General features: G+C 42.2%; 1 protein-coding gene across 2 annotated transcripts in view; it reads left to right on the top strand.

Annotated features, from left to right (window-relative positions):
• The window catches only part of NETO2 (neuropilin and tolloid like 2), a 29,573-nt gene extending 21,115 nt beyond the window's left edge, over positions 1-8,458 (top strand). For both annotated transcript variants that reach the window (XM_072980402.2, XM_072980403.2), the window contains exons 7-9: positions 1,925-2,153; positions 2,939-3,052; positions 5,524-8,458. In XM_072980402.2, the coding sequence (XP_072836503.1) occupies positions 1,925-2,153; positions 2,939-3,052; positions 5,524-6,104 (924 nt within the window). In that variant the 3' untranslated portion in view covers positions 6,105-8,458. The remainder of the gene's footprint in view (positions 1-1,924; positions 2,154-2,938; positions 3,053-5,523) is intronic.
• Positions 8,459-19,111: the final 10,653 nt, after the last annotated feature.

Genomic DNA, 19,111 nt, shown 5'->3' with positions numbered 1-19,111 from the left:
CTGCTGATATGCTACAAGCTTTTCCACCCCTACTTGGGAGGGAATGAAAAAATTCTTTTCTTGGAGAATTCTGCCTAAAAAGATCACTTCTCTATCCAGTGGAGAGTGAAATAGATCCATTTGAAATGGGTTTAATGCATATACAAAGGGTTTAATACAAGCGCTATGTATCAGTAAGCAAATATGGAAGCATATTTGGTTGCTAGCATGTAGGATCATGCTAGCAACCAAACCCATGTACTGTAAACACTTTAGCAGGAGACAAAGATTCTCTGTGCAACTTTGTGTAGAGAAGAGTGCCAGTAATAGACATCCTATAAAACTTGAGCTGTAATGTATAGACACTGTAATTTGCATACTAAAAATAAGAAATCAAGTTATCTTCCCGGACGTCTGGTGGTTATATTTATTAATGTCACTGACTATCTGCTGCATATTTGTTTAACTGTAATTCATCTTCCTCAGTCTTAGAGGTTGCAGTGCATTATTTATGGTGAATTAAATTTGCCAAGATTCTCACTACTAGTAGACTTTGCTAAAGTGTGAGTCATAGGTGAATCAAGAAGCCAGTGCTGTCTTGAAATTCTTAAAAGTTAAAATTCTGAAGAACAATGGAAGGGTATACGCAGTTAAAAGTGTACCTGGAAAGTTCAGTTTTAGCTTAAATCACATGGTAAACCATTCAGTTTTACCTTTAGATTTTATAAGATAAGGATGCTTGAGCTCCGCTGGGTGATAAGCCCTGATGTGCAGTGGAAGTGCTCTTTATCTAAAAGGAACTAGCAGTGGAGGTCAGGGAGATCACATGGCTCTGCTGCGGCAAAGGCTGAAAGTTTAAGACTTTCTTCTAGGAAGTAAAGGCAGCTGAACCACGAAAGAACAGTTCCTGAATATTCTTCTGTTAGCTGTTTAGGTGATGGGATGCAGACGGACCTTCTTGGCTGCGTTCCAATTTCTGTACAACTGTACTGCCCAATTGCTACACTACTAAATAGATTAGTGACATCATAGGTATTAATGTGTAATGAACTGTCCTAAATAAAGACTGGTCAGATAGTTTGAAGGAATAGAAGCACAAAGAAGTGACAGCCAAAAAGACAAGAAAAAGAATCCCAAGAGATCAGGATTTTCCTCAGGTCAGCCATTTTTTTTTCCTTCTTCCCTCTTATGTGCCTTGTGAAATGTGGCTTCTTTGTCAAGTGGCTTGTTAGAAAGAACAACAATCCTTTGTGGGGGTTTATTCTTGAGTTTGGTAGTTTCACCTGTTTGTTTTGGAGGAGTACAAGACATATTTAAGGAAGGAGTTGGCTGTAATGAGATGCTGCTATCTTAATTATTCCTTGATGCTTAGTTGAACAAAGAGGTGAGGGGTTAGTGCTCAAGAGGTGAAAGCCTCTATAGATTCAGAGCAGAAATGTATACCAGAATGCAATCCCAATCATCAAAATGAAGTTTGTAAGCTCTGGACTGATGATTACTTTATTTCAGGGTTTCCTTACCACTTCTCCCAGGTTCTAAGGCTCCCTAGGGATCCCATTCGCCCTGGGGGAGCTTTTGGGAGCCTTCGAATGGGGGGATGATTAATGTCCAAAAATTGTCCTCCCCAAGGCCTATGCCGGTGGCGCGATCAGTGGCGGCAGTTTCTATTAAAGGCTACCTAATGGGTGTGAGCTATTGATGGGGTGGCACCCCAAGGCTCCCGAAGCCTTCTCAAGTTCAGAAAGGATCGCTAAGGAGCATCAGAGATTAACATCCATGTCTGATGACATCATCAGGAGTTACCTGGATATAGAGTTCATCCATTGCATATTTTCCCATATTTTGGTTCATATTTTCAAAGGTGTTTGCACATTTGGTTTATGCTCCTGAATTATGAGTCCACTTCTCCTTTTCAAGGTCTTGTTTCTTTTCCCATACCAAACAGATTTATTTGAGGTTTCTGGACTACCAAATGGAACATTCAAATGAGTGCAAGAGAAACTTTGTGGCTGTCTATGATGGAAGCAGTTCCATTGAGAACCTTAAAGCAAAATTTTGCAGCACGGTGGCAAACGATGTTATGCTACAGACTGGAATTGGAGTGGTGCGGATGTGGGCAGATGAAGGCAGCAGGTTAAGCAGATTCAGAATGCTCTTCACATCGTTTGTAGACCGTAAGTATCTTATGAAGTTACATCGGACTTCACTTTTCTCTGACTCCCTGTATTACAAGAAATATTGCTTTTTCTTTGAATTGCTATGAAGTTGGCATATAACTCCAGACCGTAGAAAGTATCATGCTGTGAATCTTGGGAAGAAAGAAGATTTGGTTAGTTGAAAATACTGGTGTAAGAGATTCTGAGATAAAGTTGTAGCTTGCTTTAGGGCAGCTACATTTCAGTGGTACTGTGTTAGAACAAGGTCTCTGCATTAGACGTTTCTCATGCAGAACTACAGGTTACATCATTAAGGTGGCTTTCATAGTAGATGAGCGGCCCATGTTGGCCTAGATTTTCTTATCTGTGCACTCACTCCAAATAAGCAGTATAATTAAACATCCAAATGAAATTAAAGTTCATCAAGTTAGTAGAACATGTCATATTGGAACAATTCACAGCCTGGAAAGAGAACATAGAATAAGATATTGCTAGCCCACCTTCCATTAAGTACAAAACAATCCATTAATAAATAACCTTCAATAGTAAATATCAGCAGAACATCATCACTTGAAAAAAAGAGAGCAGTGGTATGCTATTTTCCATAAATATGTGCAGTAGACTTGATATGCTAATAGCCACAGCAGTAGAAGTATCACTGTACAACATGCCAAAGACGTTTATATACTTAAATCCTAGTTCAGTATCAGAGCAATGATACGTATTCAAACAACGTATATTTCAGATACTTGGCATCTGGATAACGCATAGTTTTCCTCCTCTCTCTCCTTCTTCCTCCTCAGCTCCATGCTCAGGAAGCACTTACTTTTGCCACAGCAACATGTGCATCAATAATTCTTTAGTCTGCAATGGCATTCAGAACTGTGCATACCCTTGGGATGAAAACCACTGCAAAGGTATGTAGCACCATGATTCACACCGTAGGGGATCCAGGGCTCTCTAGGTTTGTACCTTCTCATTTCCCTCGATACGGGCTAAAGGCAATCCATCTGCTAAAACCAAAAGATGATGGACAGAACAATGTGTCTTTCCCTCTGCCTGAGAAACCTGCCTTCCCAAATTTTAGATTAAACCTGTAGCTGCCACTACTGTCTGTTTCGTATATCTGGCATCCACATTTGCCAGCTGTGTACCAGCTGCTGATTGTTTGTTCATGATTTTTTTTTTCACCTTGAAGCTGTTTTTCTTTGAGTCAGAAAATCACACAGAGACAATTCTCTTTGCTACAGCATAGCTCTCTGGTTACCGTATTTCAGTCTTAAAAGTTTAACGAAAACAGATCCGTTGCAGGCCAGCTCCGGGTAATTTTCTGTGAGCATTCTCCAACTGTGTCCCTCCCTTGCTAACATTAATCACTCGTAGTCAACGCACTCTTCTATTTCATTTACTTTATTTCATTTCACTTCATTGATGAATCCGCCTTATAGCCAAATCTCTCCATGTGACATTCATCATAAACAGCACTATGAAACCAATAATAGAATCCATAAGCATCATTTTAAGCGATTAATTAAAAGCAGACATAAAAAAATATTAAAAGCTGAAAATAAATATTGAAGCAGCATAGAGAAAGGAAATTTTAAAACACAGCTTAAATTTTTGAAAGGCCCTATGAGAATAAATGACTCGTGCCAGGAAAATGGACAAAAGCTGGTGCCAGGTGGATTTCTCTAGGGAAGGTATTCCATAATTTGGGGACCATCACAAAAAAGATCTGCTTAGGAGCAATCACCCACTAAATCTCAGTGTGCACAGGCAGGCACCCGGAGCGTGGCCTAAGATGATAATCTCAGTGCAGGAGCAAAAGCATATGGGAGGAGCCTGTTCAATCACTGCCAAATCTTGAGGCAGCTGTTCTGCTGCCTCTTTGTGTTTCGTACATTTGTTCAGTTCCAAAATCTGTTTTAACATCGGAAGACAAAGTGGATAAAACTATGCATCCATCCTTCATTCATGTTTTCAGTGCAGATACAGACTTTAATATCCAAAATATAATGCCACTGTTTTCATTTGGGGACACTTTGTTTAACCTTCTCTTCCAAAGCTTGCATCTCCCCCGCCAACACTTATGTTACATTTAGAAGATTGGTGCAATCTAATAGTGCCATCTTGGGTGCTTATGTGCAAAGTGCTCAAGTGACTTGATAATTTCTGTCAACTCCTCAGTGCTTAAAGTGTGGCATATCTCTCCTAGGTCTTAAGGTGTCAAACAAAATATAACTTATTTGGAAAGCTAACATTTTAATCAAACTCGGGGGAGGGGTTATGTATGGCGACACTAATCCAACGCTGGTATTAAAAGGGACCCAGAGCATTTCAGATGCCCTATTAAATCCAGCTAGAGAGGGAGGCAGGAGGGGATGCTCATGCTGCGACCTCACTCCACATATATTCACTGCCTTATTTTGTAGGGCTTCATGACTGCCCTTGCAGTATTATTAAAAGTAGTCTTAAGCCTGCTGTGGGGGGGGGGGGGGGTCCGTCTGCTACTGGCTCTTCTCTCTGGCTCTGCAGGACAATTCTGGAGTTGTCAGTTTCATTGAGTAATCAATTAAATGTTGCAGCCCCAGAAACTGTATTCCAGTGAGCAAGGGCCACTTCTCATAGATTTTCATTTGTTTAATTGCTTCATATACAGAGATACCCATCTCGCCTCTGTCCTTAAATACCAAAAAGGAGTTGTTTCTGCGATTCTAACCATTCTTCTACACAATCAGTTGTTTTAATGCTTCTTCATAATGTTCCTTTAAGCCTACATGATCTAGATCACAAAGAGTTATTAGAACAACTATAATTATTTAGAGAAAGGGTGAGAATTGCAGAAATAACTCCCCGTAGCAAATTGCCACTGACTGATGAGACAGTGGCTGCACTTGGGGTGCATGTATCCAGTTGTGCAACAAGTACCCACTCAGTAATGTGATCAGGTCCTTGTTGGTTAGCGGCAATTCGCCATAATGAGTTGCACACTTTAACTCACAGAGGCATAAATCATCTGCAGGATTCTGGCCACAGCCATTCTTCCAGTCTGATTTCCCTGCCAGCAAACAACCTGTGTTTTCCTTGCACTTGTACAACCTGCAGGTGCTTCTAGTGAAGCAACATGTTGTACAAATTGAAAGGTTCACAGTCTATTTAACCAGCAGTGGCCATGACATACAGGCTCAAACTTCCACACTTACTTGCATGGAGGAATTCCACATTATCAGAATTGGATACTTGCAGAATTGGATACTTGGACTGCTTGACTTCTGTGTTGTGAAGGTTCAGGAAAACTTCAGTAGCTTCCAGGCAGCGCTTACATTAATCTTAACAGGGTACTTCATTGTTCAGACTTAAAACTGCTTGCTCTTTTTCCCCCTTTCAGAAAAGAAGAAAACAGGATTATTTGAACAAATCACCAAAACACACGGAACTATAATTGGAATTACTTCAGGGATTGTCTTGGTCCTTCTCATCATTTCCATCCTGGTGCAGGTCAAGCAGCCTCGCAAGAAGGTGATGGCCTGCAAAGCGACTTTCAATAAGACTGGCTTCCAGGAGGTTTTTGATCCTCCTCATTACGAGCTCTTCTCTCTAAGAGACAAAGAGATTTCTGCTGACTTGGCTGACCTCTCTGAAGAACTTGAAAACTACCAGAAAATGAGACGGTCCTCGACAGCTTCGAGGTGCATTCATGACCATCATTGCGGTTCCCAGGCGGCCCCAGTAAAACAGAGCAGGACCAACCTCAGTTCCATGGAACTTCCTTTCCGCAATGATTTTTCTCAGCCGCAGCCCATGAAGACCTTTAATAGCACCTTCAAAAAAAGCAGCTATACTTTCAAGCAGGCCCATGAGTGCCCAGAGCAAGTGATAGAAGACAGAGTCATGGAAGAGATTCCGTGTGAAATCTACGTGAGGGGTCGGGAAGATGCACCTCAAGGTGCATTAGCTATTGACTTTTAATCTCCATTCAGATGGAATGTGTGTGTGTAAATACTATGGATACAGTTCATCTGTGTTTACAAAAATGTACCATATGGAACTTGATTGCACCATAAGTAGTCATACTTTTTTTTAAAGAAAACGCTTATTTAAGTAATTTTCCCCTGAAGGAAATCTCTTCATAAATCATTTTTTCCCATTGAACTGCCCATCTGGTTGAAGAACAAAACAGTAGGTTTTGCATGGGGCTTCAGTTATTTCACATTTCATGGGGGGGGGGGGAGCGAAACTCACAAATGAAGAATATAAACAGTCTGGTCACTGGCAACATAACCTCCCTATTTTGCTTCATTTCTTTTTCATTTCTTCAGGTACCATGTTTTAATTACTTCGGTAATAAAAAGTGGGTACAGCACCATATAGTTTTACATCAAAAGCATTTATCATATTTGTCAGATTGTAGCTAGAGTTATTGTGGTAAGTGCCAATTAAGACTCAAATGAGTTGCATTGCATCCATCTGGTTCATCTTGACTAATTTTACATTGCTGCCTTTTTAATTACTGATTCCTTATGGACCAGTCCTAAGGCTTTTTTGGCCAGCAACCGGCAGCTTGGTTGCTTCTGCTGATGGCATCGGACCAACATTGTAAGGATATTAAACCAGCATAGATATTCAGAATCTTCACATTTTGTTGGAGGGAAACAAGCAAAATGGTCTTCTTGCCTTTGCAACTGTTTATTTCATTTGGAAAAATCAAGGTTCTTACACTTGACAGGCAAACTCCAGGACTTGCATGCTGAATCAACTTAATTCCTCTAGCTTTGTTACTCTTTGCCATGCATTAACAGCACATTATGCTAAGCACAGGGAAAATGACACCCCAACACTTGTTTTGCCGTCATCATAATGTGTCCCACTGTTTATATCATGATTTGTATGTTCCTCTTGCAGCAATACATCAGGGATTTTCAAAGCAAAATGCTGATAGACGATTTCTGCCATATTTTACATGGTGCAAAACCCTCCTGCAGGTACTTAACTGTGAAAAAGAATATTCGCCCATGTCTTTCTAAAGAGTTGTTGCACTTTTGCTCCTTTGTCCTACAGCAGTCTTAATGTTCTTCCCATAAACATCACTGTTGGCATCCATTTCTTATGCTTCCCCTGGGGGAATATAGATTATTAAGGAATGCAGCTTTCCTTGTCTTGCAAGAAATCAAACTGTTGTAAGATGACTGAGTTCACCTTCAGCTGAACTGATGAGTATTATTAAATTTGTTATATATTGCAGGGAATTCCTACCTATAACCCGGTTTCCACTGAAATTGTTTGATTCCCCTCAACTTTTGGCATGGTTCCTGGTTCCCTTTATGGCTCTTTCTGGAAAGGGTATTCTCCCTGTCATGTTATTTCTGGAATAAGATCCACACCTCCTGCAGCGCCATGGCACAGTAAAAGGATCTGTGAGTTAAAAGTTGCCCAATGCTGTCCCATTGCAGCTTTATAATAATAACAAATCTTAGAACTGCAGAGCTGGAAGGGACGCCGTGGATCATCGAGTCCAGCTCCTGTCAAGGAGGCCCCGTGGGGAATCAAACTCCAAACCTCTGGCTTCTGCAGTCAGATGCCTAAACCACTGAGCTATCCGGCAGTTTCCTAACCAGGAACAAAATGCACTCACCTGCTTGTCATTCATGAAGCTCTCTTAACAAGTAAAATTGGCTACTCGTCTCAATGACTACAAATCCCACATGATATTCCTCAGAATGTTTAACATGGTGCAAAAACATTTCTATTTGCTGCCTCCCAGCCGCAAGGCCCTGTGTCACCTGCTCTCTACCCATCAGAAAGCAGGTTCTTTACAGAAGGATTTAGTCGCAAACCGGACTGGGAACCGCATCCAGGTGGCTTCCTTAGAAACAGCCATTCTTCTCCCATTTTCGAGGAAGGTTATTGGTTGTGATGTCTTGCTTGCACTTCAGACAAGAAGGCATGCTTCATAATTTGTATTTTCTTAATTCTACAGGTGTGGCTTGAATATTTTTTACAATCAAACCACTTATAAATAAAACTCTCCAGTTTTTCTTAGACTTTGATATAACTTCATGCTGTATGACCTTCGTAGTATGCTCCAAGCACCTGTGCAGTAAATTCATTCTTCAGTGTGCATGTTAACAGCTAAGAAAGTGCAGTGTTGCTACTTGTGAGGAACACCTGGTTTCTTTACCATTTAGCCTTTAAAAAAAAAAATCCACGGGTTTCTTAAGCGTTCTCTGTTTACATGTCGATTTTCACTTAATGTGACCTTACAACTCAAGCCAATGGGCAATACCCTGTATTAAGAAATGTATATAAAGAAAACTTACAAATTATGTGTTGTAATGATTGTGGAGTGCCATTAAGCAGGTTAAAAGGTTGTATTTTACATGCATGGGTTTAAAACTACCAAAAAAAGCCCTACAATGCACAGTCAGGTTTATTCCCAAAAAGGTGGTATGGGATTGTATCCTTAATCCCGTACTATTATAATGGATAAAGCTATAATTTGTTGCATATCAAGTCACTTCCAATCTATAGTGCTTCTAATATGTGAGATGTTCAATGAGTTACTGACTGTTGCTACACCCAGGAAGTGCCCATGATCAAGGATTTGAGTCAAATGCCCTGAACACCATCCACGAGACCAAATTGGCTCTTTCTATTACCTACTTACAAACAAGCCTTTTTACAAAACGACCCTGTGGAACGTAACAGCTTATATGTACTTTTGCCGGTACTGCAGAAAAAGCAAAGAAATCCAATCAAACAGAAAGATGTGTCTCTAATGGAGAAATCAAAACAGTGCCTGGGCTATTTTTAGTTATTTCCTTTGCTTTTACTGTTGACCCAGGACAGATTTTTAAAGCCCCCAGAAAGATTACAGGGGGTTTACTGTGAGATGCTGATGTCAAAAGTCAAAGTCAAAAGGGCTAGACTTTTGGAAACACATTACTGTATATTTAAACACTCTGCCATTTTGAAAGCTGCGGAATTTTCCCCAGATGTTGGGTTAGAATGATTTGTCCATCAATAGCCAAAATGAGGTGTTTCAGATATAACTCTGAGCCTTGGGTTGATGCTAAGGAAACCTCATGGTTAAGTTCTCCTTGAGGCAAAGTATATTTTACCACAAAGTCAGGATGGTGCTCACAGTCCACCAGAAAAGAGGCCAAACTGTATACAAAGTTATCACCACACCTTGATTAAATTTCAGCAGGGTACGAAGAACCAGAAATTTTGCCACAGGGCCCGGAAGAGAGGGAGGTTGCCGAGCACCTATGGGGTCAGGCAAGCTGTTTGTTGGGCTGGTATCTATAATGGCAGAGGTGTACAGGCTGAAAGAAAACCCGAATGTCCAGTGAAATCAATAGATTTAATTGCCTTAGGGAAGAGTGCCGGGACAAATTACACATTAAGCAGAATATCTGGAAGTGGAGTCATGGCTACTGGGCTTCTATCTTATTAGGTTGAAAGGTTTTGCTACTCATCCAAGTGACTTCTTCAGTCTGAGGAGAATTGGTAGGAGACCACATCTGATTTGTTGATCGTAATAAAGTATTCAAAGGTAGGAGACCCAGATAACATCTTCCACATTGGACCAGGGGGAAGTGAAACCAATGTGGAGGATATATCAGGGGTCTCCTATCAACTCTCCTCAGACTGAAGTAGCTACTTGGATGAGTAGCGAAACCTTTCAACCTAACAAGAAAGATGTCCGGTTGCCATGAGTCAGCTTCCAGATAGCCACACCTGGATGACTGAGAATCTTCAAAGATACTTAGCAGAATACATATGCTCTGCAATTAAGCCGTTTCCTTCCCAAAATAAGATTTCCTCAAGAGTGCATGCCTCAGCAATCAAATGGTCAGTGCCAGTTCTTTACTTTCCCACGATCACAAACCAAGCCATGCTGGAGGGCTAGATATAAAGGTGAGGAAAATCACATACAATGACATTTTTCACCACTTGAGGAAAGCGCCTCTTCTAATTATCTTCTGAATATACTGATCAAAATGCTGTTGGTTACATTATGCCTGCAAAATGGTGATGATGACATTGGCAAGGGAGGGATGTTTAATAATTCAAGACCTTTTACCCACAACTTCCACACAATAAAATCTCCCTTTGGTGGTGGCATCATCATTCTTCTGCAGGGTAATTTATGCAACAAGATTTTAGCCATTGCTTCATTTGACCATTGGAATACAGTGTTGTTCATTTGTTCATTCGTTTTTTTACCATTATAACCCATATCACTGGCTCAGCTGCCCTGAAATTAACCCACCCACCTCATAGGAAGTTTTACAATGATCAAAGTCGATGCCATCTTGAGACCATTAAAGATTTTTTTTTTAGGTTCTCTCTGCAACAGGGGAGAGGTAAGTTAAATGAGCCAAGTTGTCAAATAATTATGGTCTACTTCCCAACTGTGACTCCCCTAGTTTAAATTATTTCTTCCCATTTAGAACTGGGTAAAACATACCAGTTGCTTGTGAGGGAGGAGGAATCTCTGCAGCATATTAGCAAAATCGGCTTGTAAGATGAAAGCATCTTATCATTAGTACTGCACTGATTAAGTACCTAACAAGTTCATTTTTAAAAATAATAAATGCTCTCTTTGGAAATTCTAGCCCCGGTTCATTCATATATGTATATGTGAATAACTCCCAGAAAAACCCCAGCCAGTGCAGTTAGCCAAACAGAGATAACTGCAGCAGCATTAAAGGGGGAGAAAAAAATGACTGCAGAGTTTGTTCTTGGATCCTAGATGTCATGCCAGGTTTAGTGTGGAGAAAAAAGATTTGGTAAATAAAATCCCAGAAAAGAGAGCATGGTGTCGGAAGTGGGAGGAAGGTTTCTCTTCATTTAATGAGGCAGTCATGTGAAACGGCAGAGGTTCTGTGAAAAGCAGGCGCTTATCCTTGATTTTCAGATGAGAAGAGAAGCAATGGATCAGGAGGTTGTGGGGAAGAGATACACAAGCATCCACAAAGAGACTGGAGGAGAACAGTGGAACTTTGATGGGAGTGTCAGCGTATCAGCAGGCATTGCAACAAGGCATGAAAAGAAAGGACTTCTGAAATCAACAGCATTAAAATAAATAAATAAATAACAACACAGGTGCTCTGTCAACTGCAAATCTCACCAAACCAGCTGTGCAAACGAATACATGAATTAGGGAGCAGTCTTCCTGGCCCTGAGATCTTCAGAGAGGAGGCGGAAGTATACCTTAAGTGTTACATTGATATTTGGTTTTTATGGAGGCATACTGTTGGTGCTGCTCTGCTGTCTACATAGGGCTGTGTGTTAGGATCTGTTACAAGGATGCACCAAGTGTTTTTTTCCCAGACAATGTTAAGATGCAAGAAACGGTGCCGGGGTTCTCCAGTAGAGCTGAATGAGGGGGGGAAAGGTGGACACACTGCCAGAAGGTATTATGATGGCCACCAATTTGTGACTTGGAAAGTTCATGGAAGATGGGACTATCTATGTTTTGATAGATGACACATACCGCCTCTGATACTGCTCCTGGCCTGAATCTATCTCGCTCCAAAGTGAGCTGTCCATGGTCCTGTTTCCCTACCTTGACATTTGTTGAGTGTCACTAGTCTTGACAGCGACCGATCAGGATCGGAGGCATTGCGATTCTGGGTATCAGCTGCCGAAGAACAACAGTGGGAAGGTACGATTGAACTCAGATGTGGACTCCCCCTGGCCATCAGGCTGACTATTGTAGGAAGAGAAGGCTGAACCAGGCCGGCCATGGTTCCGAACTAGCATGGCTGTTCTTAAGGTCTAATTCCCTCTCCAGAAAACACTACCGTCTATGTAACTCAGAAGGAATCTGTAGGACATTGGTATGAACTTCCTTGAGCAATTAGACCTTTGTGATAATAAACGCAGGAGGGCAGGGAGGTCTGTTTATTATTTTGTTTACCTTTTTTAAATAGCTCAGCTTATGATTTTGGCTTTGTTTTTGTTTTTTTGTTTTTGTAAGAGTTGCATGGGGTTAACACAGCAACTGTCACAGGCAACATAACCACTAGTTAGGATTCTGGCAGGTGCGCCCCCAAAAACATGCCCATGTCAAATTCAAGCTATAGTAGAATGGTCAACCTTTCCCCTCTGTGGCCAATTTTGTTCCAAAAGATGGTTGTCATGGGTTAGATTAATTAACTGGATTGATATTTGAAGAGGATGTGGATTACGCAAACAGAGGGGTGCTCTAGAAATGGATGCCAAATTTGGGTATGATTTTTGACTTCTTTCACGAAGGCAAGGGAGTGAGGAAGTCTACATGCTCAAGGAGAGAAACCTGGAATGTGAAGAGGAGTGGCATATGTTATGACCTACAAATGCCAATAAATGGAAATAGGAAAAGGAGCGAAAGTAGGCGGAAGGCTGCTTCTGAGCACAGACAGAAGGGATTACTTAACCAAGACAAATGCACGGTCTGTTTTTCCAAAGAGACGCTCGCTCCAGCTTTTTCCCTGCAAGTCTTATACTAATCCATTTTTGAGGGAACGGATAGAATGGGTTATTAGAAACTTCAAAGGGAAGGCGCACATGGATGGACACTAGGCAGAAAATTAGAGAAATGGAAACCCATTCCATTTTCTGCTTTGTAGCTGGAAAAGAATAGAAAGCAGGCCAAGGGGGGAAAAAAGAAGAAGTGCCAGATGAAGGAAGGAGAGGATGAGAAAATGTGACGTGTATTCTTGATTGATTCTATTTGATTGAATGAGATGTACAAAAAGCCAGGAAAAGCGTTTTGCCTCTGGAAGCGACAGAGAGAAAGAGAGAGAGACTGAGAGGGTGGATGGAGTCGCCCCCTCGAATAGAATTGATCAGATGTAATTTGTCCCAAGTTTGGTGTAAATTGAAAACTCTAGATACATTGTTTTCGAGACAAATCTAACTGATAGCAAATGAAACTGCAGAACAATAACATAGTCTATTTATTTAAGTATTTCTAGCCTGTCCTCTGTCCATAGATTCTGGGACTTGGTACATTCAGTAAAATTATCTTAAGTTCCAAATACTTCAAAACAATTTAAAAGGGTTTAAGAATTCAAGCAAAACAGCCCCACACCCCCAAAAAATGAAAGTACCCCTGCTAGGCTGGAGTGAATATGATTTAGATTTATACTTCTCTTTCTGCTAATAAATAGGAGTCAAAGCAGCTAACAGTAACACACTGCCCATTAAACAAAGAAAGCAGAAGAATGAAGATGAGCATCTTTCAAAGGTAAATGTAGCTGGTGCCACAGTCAAATTTAAAAATAGGGTAGTAGGCACTGAGGGCATTGCCTTAGCAGAAATCAAGGCCGTTTATCACTGGATAATGGGAATTGTAGTCCTACACATTTGGAAGGTGCTGGAATGGGGAAAGGCTATCGTAAGGAGAGATTCATAGAATCATAGAACAGTGGAGTTGGAAGGGGCCTTGAAGGCTATCAAATCCAACCCCCTGCTCACTGCAGGAATCCAAATCAAAGCAGATCTGACAAAAATGGCTGCCCAATTTCCTTCTGAATGCCTCCAGCATTGGAGCGCTCACCACCTCCCGAGGTCATAAGTTCGGGAGGTGGTTCTCCTACTGCTCTAACAGTCAAGAATTTTTTCCTGATAGTCAACTGAAATCTGGCTTCCTGTAGCTTGAGCCCATTATGACATGTCCTGCACTCTGAGATGATTGAGAAAGGATCCTGCCCCTCCTCTGTGTGACTACTTTTCAACTGTTTCACTGAAGTTTTACTAAAGTTCTGAGCTGCTTTGAAAAGTAAGGTAAATGTTTTCACAACCAAATGTGACAGGGCAGGGCAGGGTGTTCCAGCCGCCAGAGTGACTCAGCCTGTCACAACAGGGTGGTAAATGGATCGCTGGTTCCTTGTCAGTGTATTTTCTCTGCCAGAGAATGGAAAGAAGTCGTAACAGGATTTTTTTTATATATACGTATCTCCTATCATGAAACTGAGAAGCAATGTGGTATAATAGATTGTCAGATTAGAACTCAGAGATCTGGGTAAAAAAAAATCTCCACATGGCCTTGGAAACCCATTGCGATCTGGCAATGGTAAACCACTTCTTGAACATCCCACATACCTTTTTTTTTTAAAAAAAATCCCACCCTATTTAGGGCCATCGTATGTCAGAAGTGAGTGAATGGCACATTATGCATAATGAAATTTCTGGGTGCTTTAAGGAATATTCTATTTGACTTCCCTGGAAAAGACCCTGAAGTTGGGAAAGTGTGAAGGCAAGAGGAGAAGATGATGAGATGGTTGGACAGGGTCACCGACACGACCAACATGAATTTGACCCAACTCCGGGAGGCAGTGGAAGACAGGAGGGCCTGGTGTGCTCTCTGGTCCATGGGGTCACGAAGAGTCGGACACAAGTAAACAACAACTACTACTTGACTTGGTTGTGGAGAAGAGAGCAGAGCCCTTTGGCTTTAGGCAGCAAGATGTCCTGGATGGGCCATGGAAAAGCAAAGAATAAGCTCCACATTTGCCCGCCCCCATCTTCCATATTCTCACTCCGGGAAGCCGGAATTCTTGTGAAGAGAAATGATTTAAAAGTTTGTGTGTTTTTTCCCGCTCCGTAGGAAACGTTTGCCATGCCTGCCTCCCCAAAGTATGCAATTATTAGGGACACACAGTCTTAATTATATCATTCCATTTAAACACAAAGCCAGTCTACCTAATGCCATTACCTTTGTACGCCATAATGTGATTACGGGAACATTACAGAAATTAAACTCGGGGTGAAACAAGAAATAAGTCTAGAGTAATTGAAACCAACTTCCTTACAGAGAAGCATTGAGCTCAGCTTCCCAATTAAAGGGAAATGTTGAAGGTACATTCAAACACCATTTGAATGCAGAAAGGCAGACAAGCGCAGCAAGAAGAGGGATGGGCCTGTTTGTTCAGCGATGAACACCATGATTTCCAAGGGTTCGGGCTGTGGTGTGCTTTGTACACCGCCTCCGGGATGCTAAAATGTTTGTAATCATCTTGAAATGTGATCCTATATGTGTTTTCAGGGTCTGCATGGAGAGGCAAAGTATGCCCTTCCACAGTTGGGTAGGGGCAGTGAATTTGCTTTGGTTTTTAATTCTAATTTTACAGGCGTTACCGAAGGTGCCAAAAACCTTTCCCCCAAACAGATTTAGCACCTTCAAAGTTCGGACACAGAGCAGATTCACGATCCCCCGATGGCTGGGCTAGGCTGGCATCTTCCTGCCTACGTTTTGAAGTTCACCTCTTGTCAAGTCAGCTCCAACGTCACCCCTACAAACCTCCCTATAATTAGCTAATTAGTCCTTCTTGCAAATTAAATGAACATCATTTATCTTTTTTCTTTCTTTTTTGGTCAGTCCCAAGACACCTTCTTCGCATTATTTATAAACTTTCTAAATGCGTGCATGGCAATTGAGAGGGAACGCTTTTAAATCAAGCATAATTGCCTCAAGTAAGCAGCTCTATGATGGAGAGGATTAAAATGATTGGAAAATGCAGCTTTTCCCAGCCTGGCTGCAGATCGGCAACTACAGTACACATTTTGGCTGCATCACAAATGCACTCTATTGTGCAGAGTAAAATGGCATTGGACCTCCAGTTGTCGGAAAAATAATACCCAACTAATCATCTTGGTGGATCAAGGATGTATGGTTCCCCCCCCAAAAAAAATATCAGGGAATATTCAGAAAACCTGAAGAGGCAGCACTGTGTGAAGTCACGGAGGAAAGCATTTCTCAAGTAAAGGATATGGGCACACAGTTACAAACGAATGGCCCCAATCCCTTTGCTAGTCTCAACTTAGAGCAGACTCATTGGAGCAATCACTGAACTCTTGTGAGTCCCATTAATTCAACAGGCTTACTCTAGTTGAGACTACCAGTAGGGTTCTGGACAATAAAAGAGCAGTAAACAGCCCTTTGAAGCAAATTTTAAAGACACGGAGTAGCCAGGAAGAAGGCCCCGTTCCTTTCAGCCATCGACTCATGCCAGGAAGCAAGCCATGTTGGGAGTCAGGCCTCCTATACGATGTTGAATCGCAAGAGATTTTTCATGGGTGTAATGGATAGCTCTGTGAGTGAGGTCTCCTGGCTGCGGGGCCAGAGGCTGAGAGTTCGATTCCCCCATGGGGCTTCCCGGGGGAACAGCCAACCTGGGTGGCCTTGGGCCAGCTGCGCAGTCCCAGAAGAGGGGAAGGGAAAACCAGAGTAACTGCTGGATAGCTCAGTGAGTTAGACTGAGGTCTCATGATGCCTCCTTGAGAGGGGCTGAGCTCAATGATCCAGAGGGTCCCCCTTCCAGCTCTGTAGTTCTAAGACTATTATGAACCGATGAATAGTTCAGCAGTTTAGGTATCTGACTGTGGAGCTAGAGGTTGGGAGTTCGATTCCTCTCTGGGCCTCCCGGGAGAAGAGCCAGTCTGGGTAGCCTTGGGCAAGCGGCAGAGTCCCAGAAGAAGGGAAGGGGAAACCAGTTCTGATCCTTCTCTACCTGGAATACCTTAGAAAGGGTGGCCACAAATTGAAATTGACTTGTTGGCATACAGTATTTATTATAATCATTCTGGACACAGTTAACACATCTCTCTCTTTCTCTCTCACTCTGAATGTATGAATGATACTGAAAAAGCACCCGGTGTTGAAATATTTGCCATTTAACCATAAGAAATGCTCTTTTGTCGTTTCAGCCTTCTTCTTTTTTTGCCCTTTTGTTTTCTTCTAAGCTTCTTTCAAGGAGGATGGAGCAGAAAGCAGGCAGCCTCAGAGCTGGTGCCAATTTACTTTGGCAGAAAAACACACCATTATTGTATATATTTTTAAAAGAAACATCCCCAACAAAGGAAACTAGCAAACCAGAACAAAATGGGGAAAAGCAAAAGTCCATCCTGCAATTACACGGGAGCATAGATATCTCAGCCATCGGCTGACCCTTCTGCAGAATGGTGATGAAGATAATATGCCATTGTTACAAGCTTCAAAGGCAGAACGGCTCAAAAAAAAAAAACATGGTGTTTTTCTCCCCCCTCATTCCAGTTCAATCTTTGATCTAGACAAATAGATTTCTGTCTTTGGAGCCCGGTGTTGTGTTCTTTTAGACTCGCTGTATTAAATTAGACTTATAAAACGTAGGTATATTCCTCCAAAAGAAAAATCGTTTGGACTACAAACCCCAGTACCCCCCAGCCAGCAGGTTGGCTGCATGATTGGATTTGTAGTCCAAAAGAAACAGCCTCTAAGCTCCAATTCTGCCTGTGGCCATATGCAGCTCAAATGCGTTATCTCGTGCAGAATGTGGGGCTGACAATCTCACCGTTCATTTAAAACAAACCACAATACAGCCGTGCTGCTAGTCCTCATGGTTATAGAGGAAAGGGTTCAAATTTGACCAATGAATGAGATTGTGGCTTGTGATCACAGGGCACTGTAGAACATGCAGAAGTTCTTTAAAGAATCTGATCCACACATGCATGTGTGCACGCGCTAATGCACACCATGGCTGTGATCCAGCACCTGTTCACCAGCTACGCTTTGAGGCCAGGCCAGTTGTACACTCCGCACAGTTTTTAGAATGGCACGCCTCTCATTCAACAGAGGGTTCCTCCCCCTGCAGGACGGCCATCTCTGAATGAAAAGGTTTGCCTCCAACTTCCGGCAAGCACAGCTCTGTGGCCTTGACAGGGCGGCACCTGCTCCCAGCTGGAACGCGCTTCGCCCTGGATGCAGCCATATGGCTCCCACATCCTGCCATATGGCCTCCTCTCTCGCTCCCGCTGTCCACCGTGCAACAAGATGGATCCCACATTTACCACCGATGCCAGGAGGCAGCTCACATCCTCTTGGCTCCGAGTGGACTTCCCAGCACCGGAGCAGGCTTAATACACACGGCTCCCTGAGAGCACATTGCAGACATTTGATATATTTTTCCAAAAAAAAGCATGGAGAGATGATATGGTAAAGTCACTGTTAGCAACTGGAAGGGTAGTTAGTCAGTTGTATGGGAAGCTGCAGCAGGCCTGCATTCATTCATTCATTCATTCATTCATTCATTCATTCATTCATTCATTCATTCATTCATTCATTCATTTGGCTGCTCTGGAAAGCAGCACCCAAAAGCAACGGATTCCAAGGACAAGCAGATTCTGACTAAAATATTAAGAAACTTTTCCTGATGGTAAGAGACATCAAGCCGCGGAACAGTCTCAGAAAACGGGGTTCTGCTTTGTTGGAAGTTTTTAAACCCATCTGTGGGTTCACGGGGGTGGAACTGGTAAAACCACTCCTTAAATTACCTCACCGATCTTGGAAACTGTGTTAGGGTCCCTGTAAGTCAGTTCTGACTTGACGGCACATAAACACAATGATGCTTCTGTTAATCACCCATTTTTCTTAATTACACTGAGGGAATATTCTCGCACCCCATGAGAACTAAAGTGTACTGGAAGACGGCAGTAGAGTTAGGATTGTAGGATGGTGGTATCCCGTTTAATCTGAATCACAACATTAAATCCTTGATATAACACACAAAGCCGCCTTATACCAACTCAGACAACGGATCCATTAATCCCAGTATTGCTGACATCGATGCTTCTCTATCTTTTGTATCTTCTGACTCACCAACCTCTCTATTAAGAAACCAGAGTCCCACCAGCATAGAAGCAAAAGAGCATATTTGCTGCCAATTTGTACCAGCAAAAGTATATATTTTTCCCCAACTCATCTCTGCAGCTGTATCTTCCACTTCCTGACACCTCTGTGGTCGGTTTGGTTTTCCTCTGAAAAGAATCCTGCGCTTAAAATCATCCAATGCACAAGCGCCCTCTCGTGTCAACATCCAAGAAGTGTTGGTCTTCACACCTTGTGTTCCCCAACCATTAGAAGAGTCCGACTACAAACCCCATCATTCCCCAGCTTGGCCAGCAGCATGGCCAGAAGGGGTTATGGCAGGCACTGAATCCCCGAGTGA

Source organism: Pogona vitticeps, chromosome 10 (assembly GCF_051106095.1).
Source record: "Pogona vitticeps strain Pit_001003342236 chromosome 10, PviZW2.1, whole genome shotgun sequence".
NCBI lineage: Eukaryota > Metazoa > Chordata > Lepidosauria > Squamata > Agamidae > Pogona > Pogona vitticeps.
This window is presented reverse-complemented; position numbering and strand designations above follow the sequence as displayed.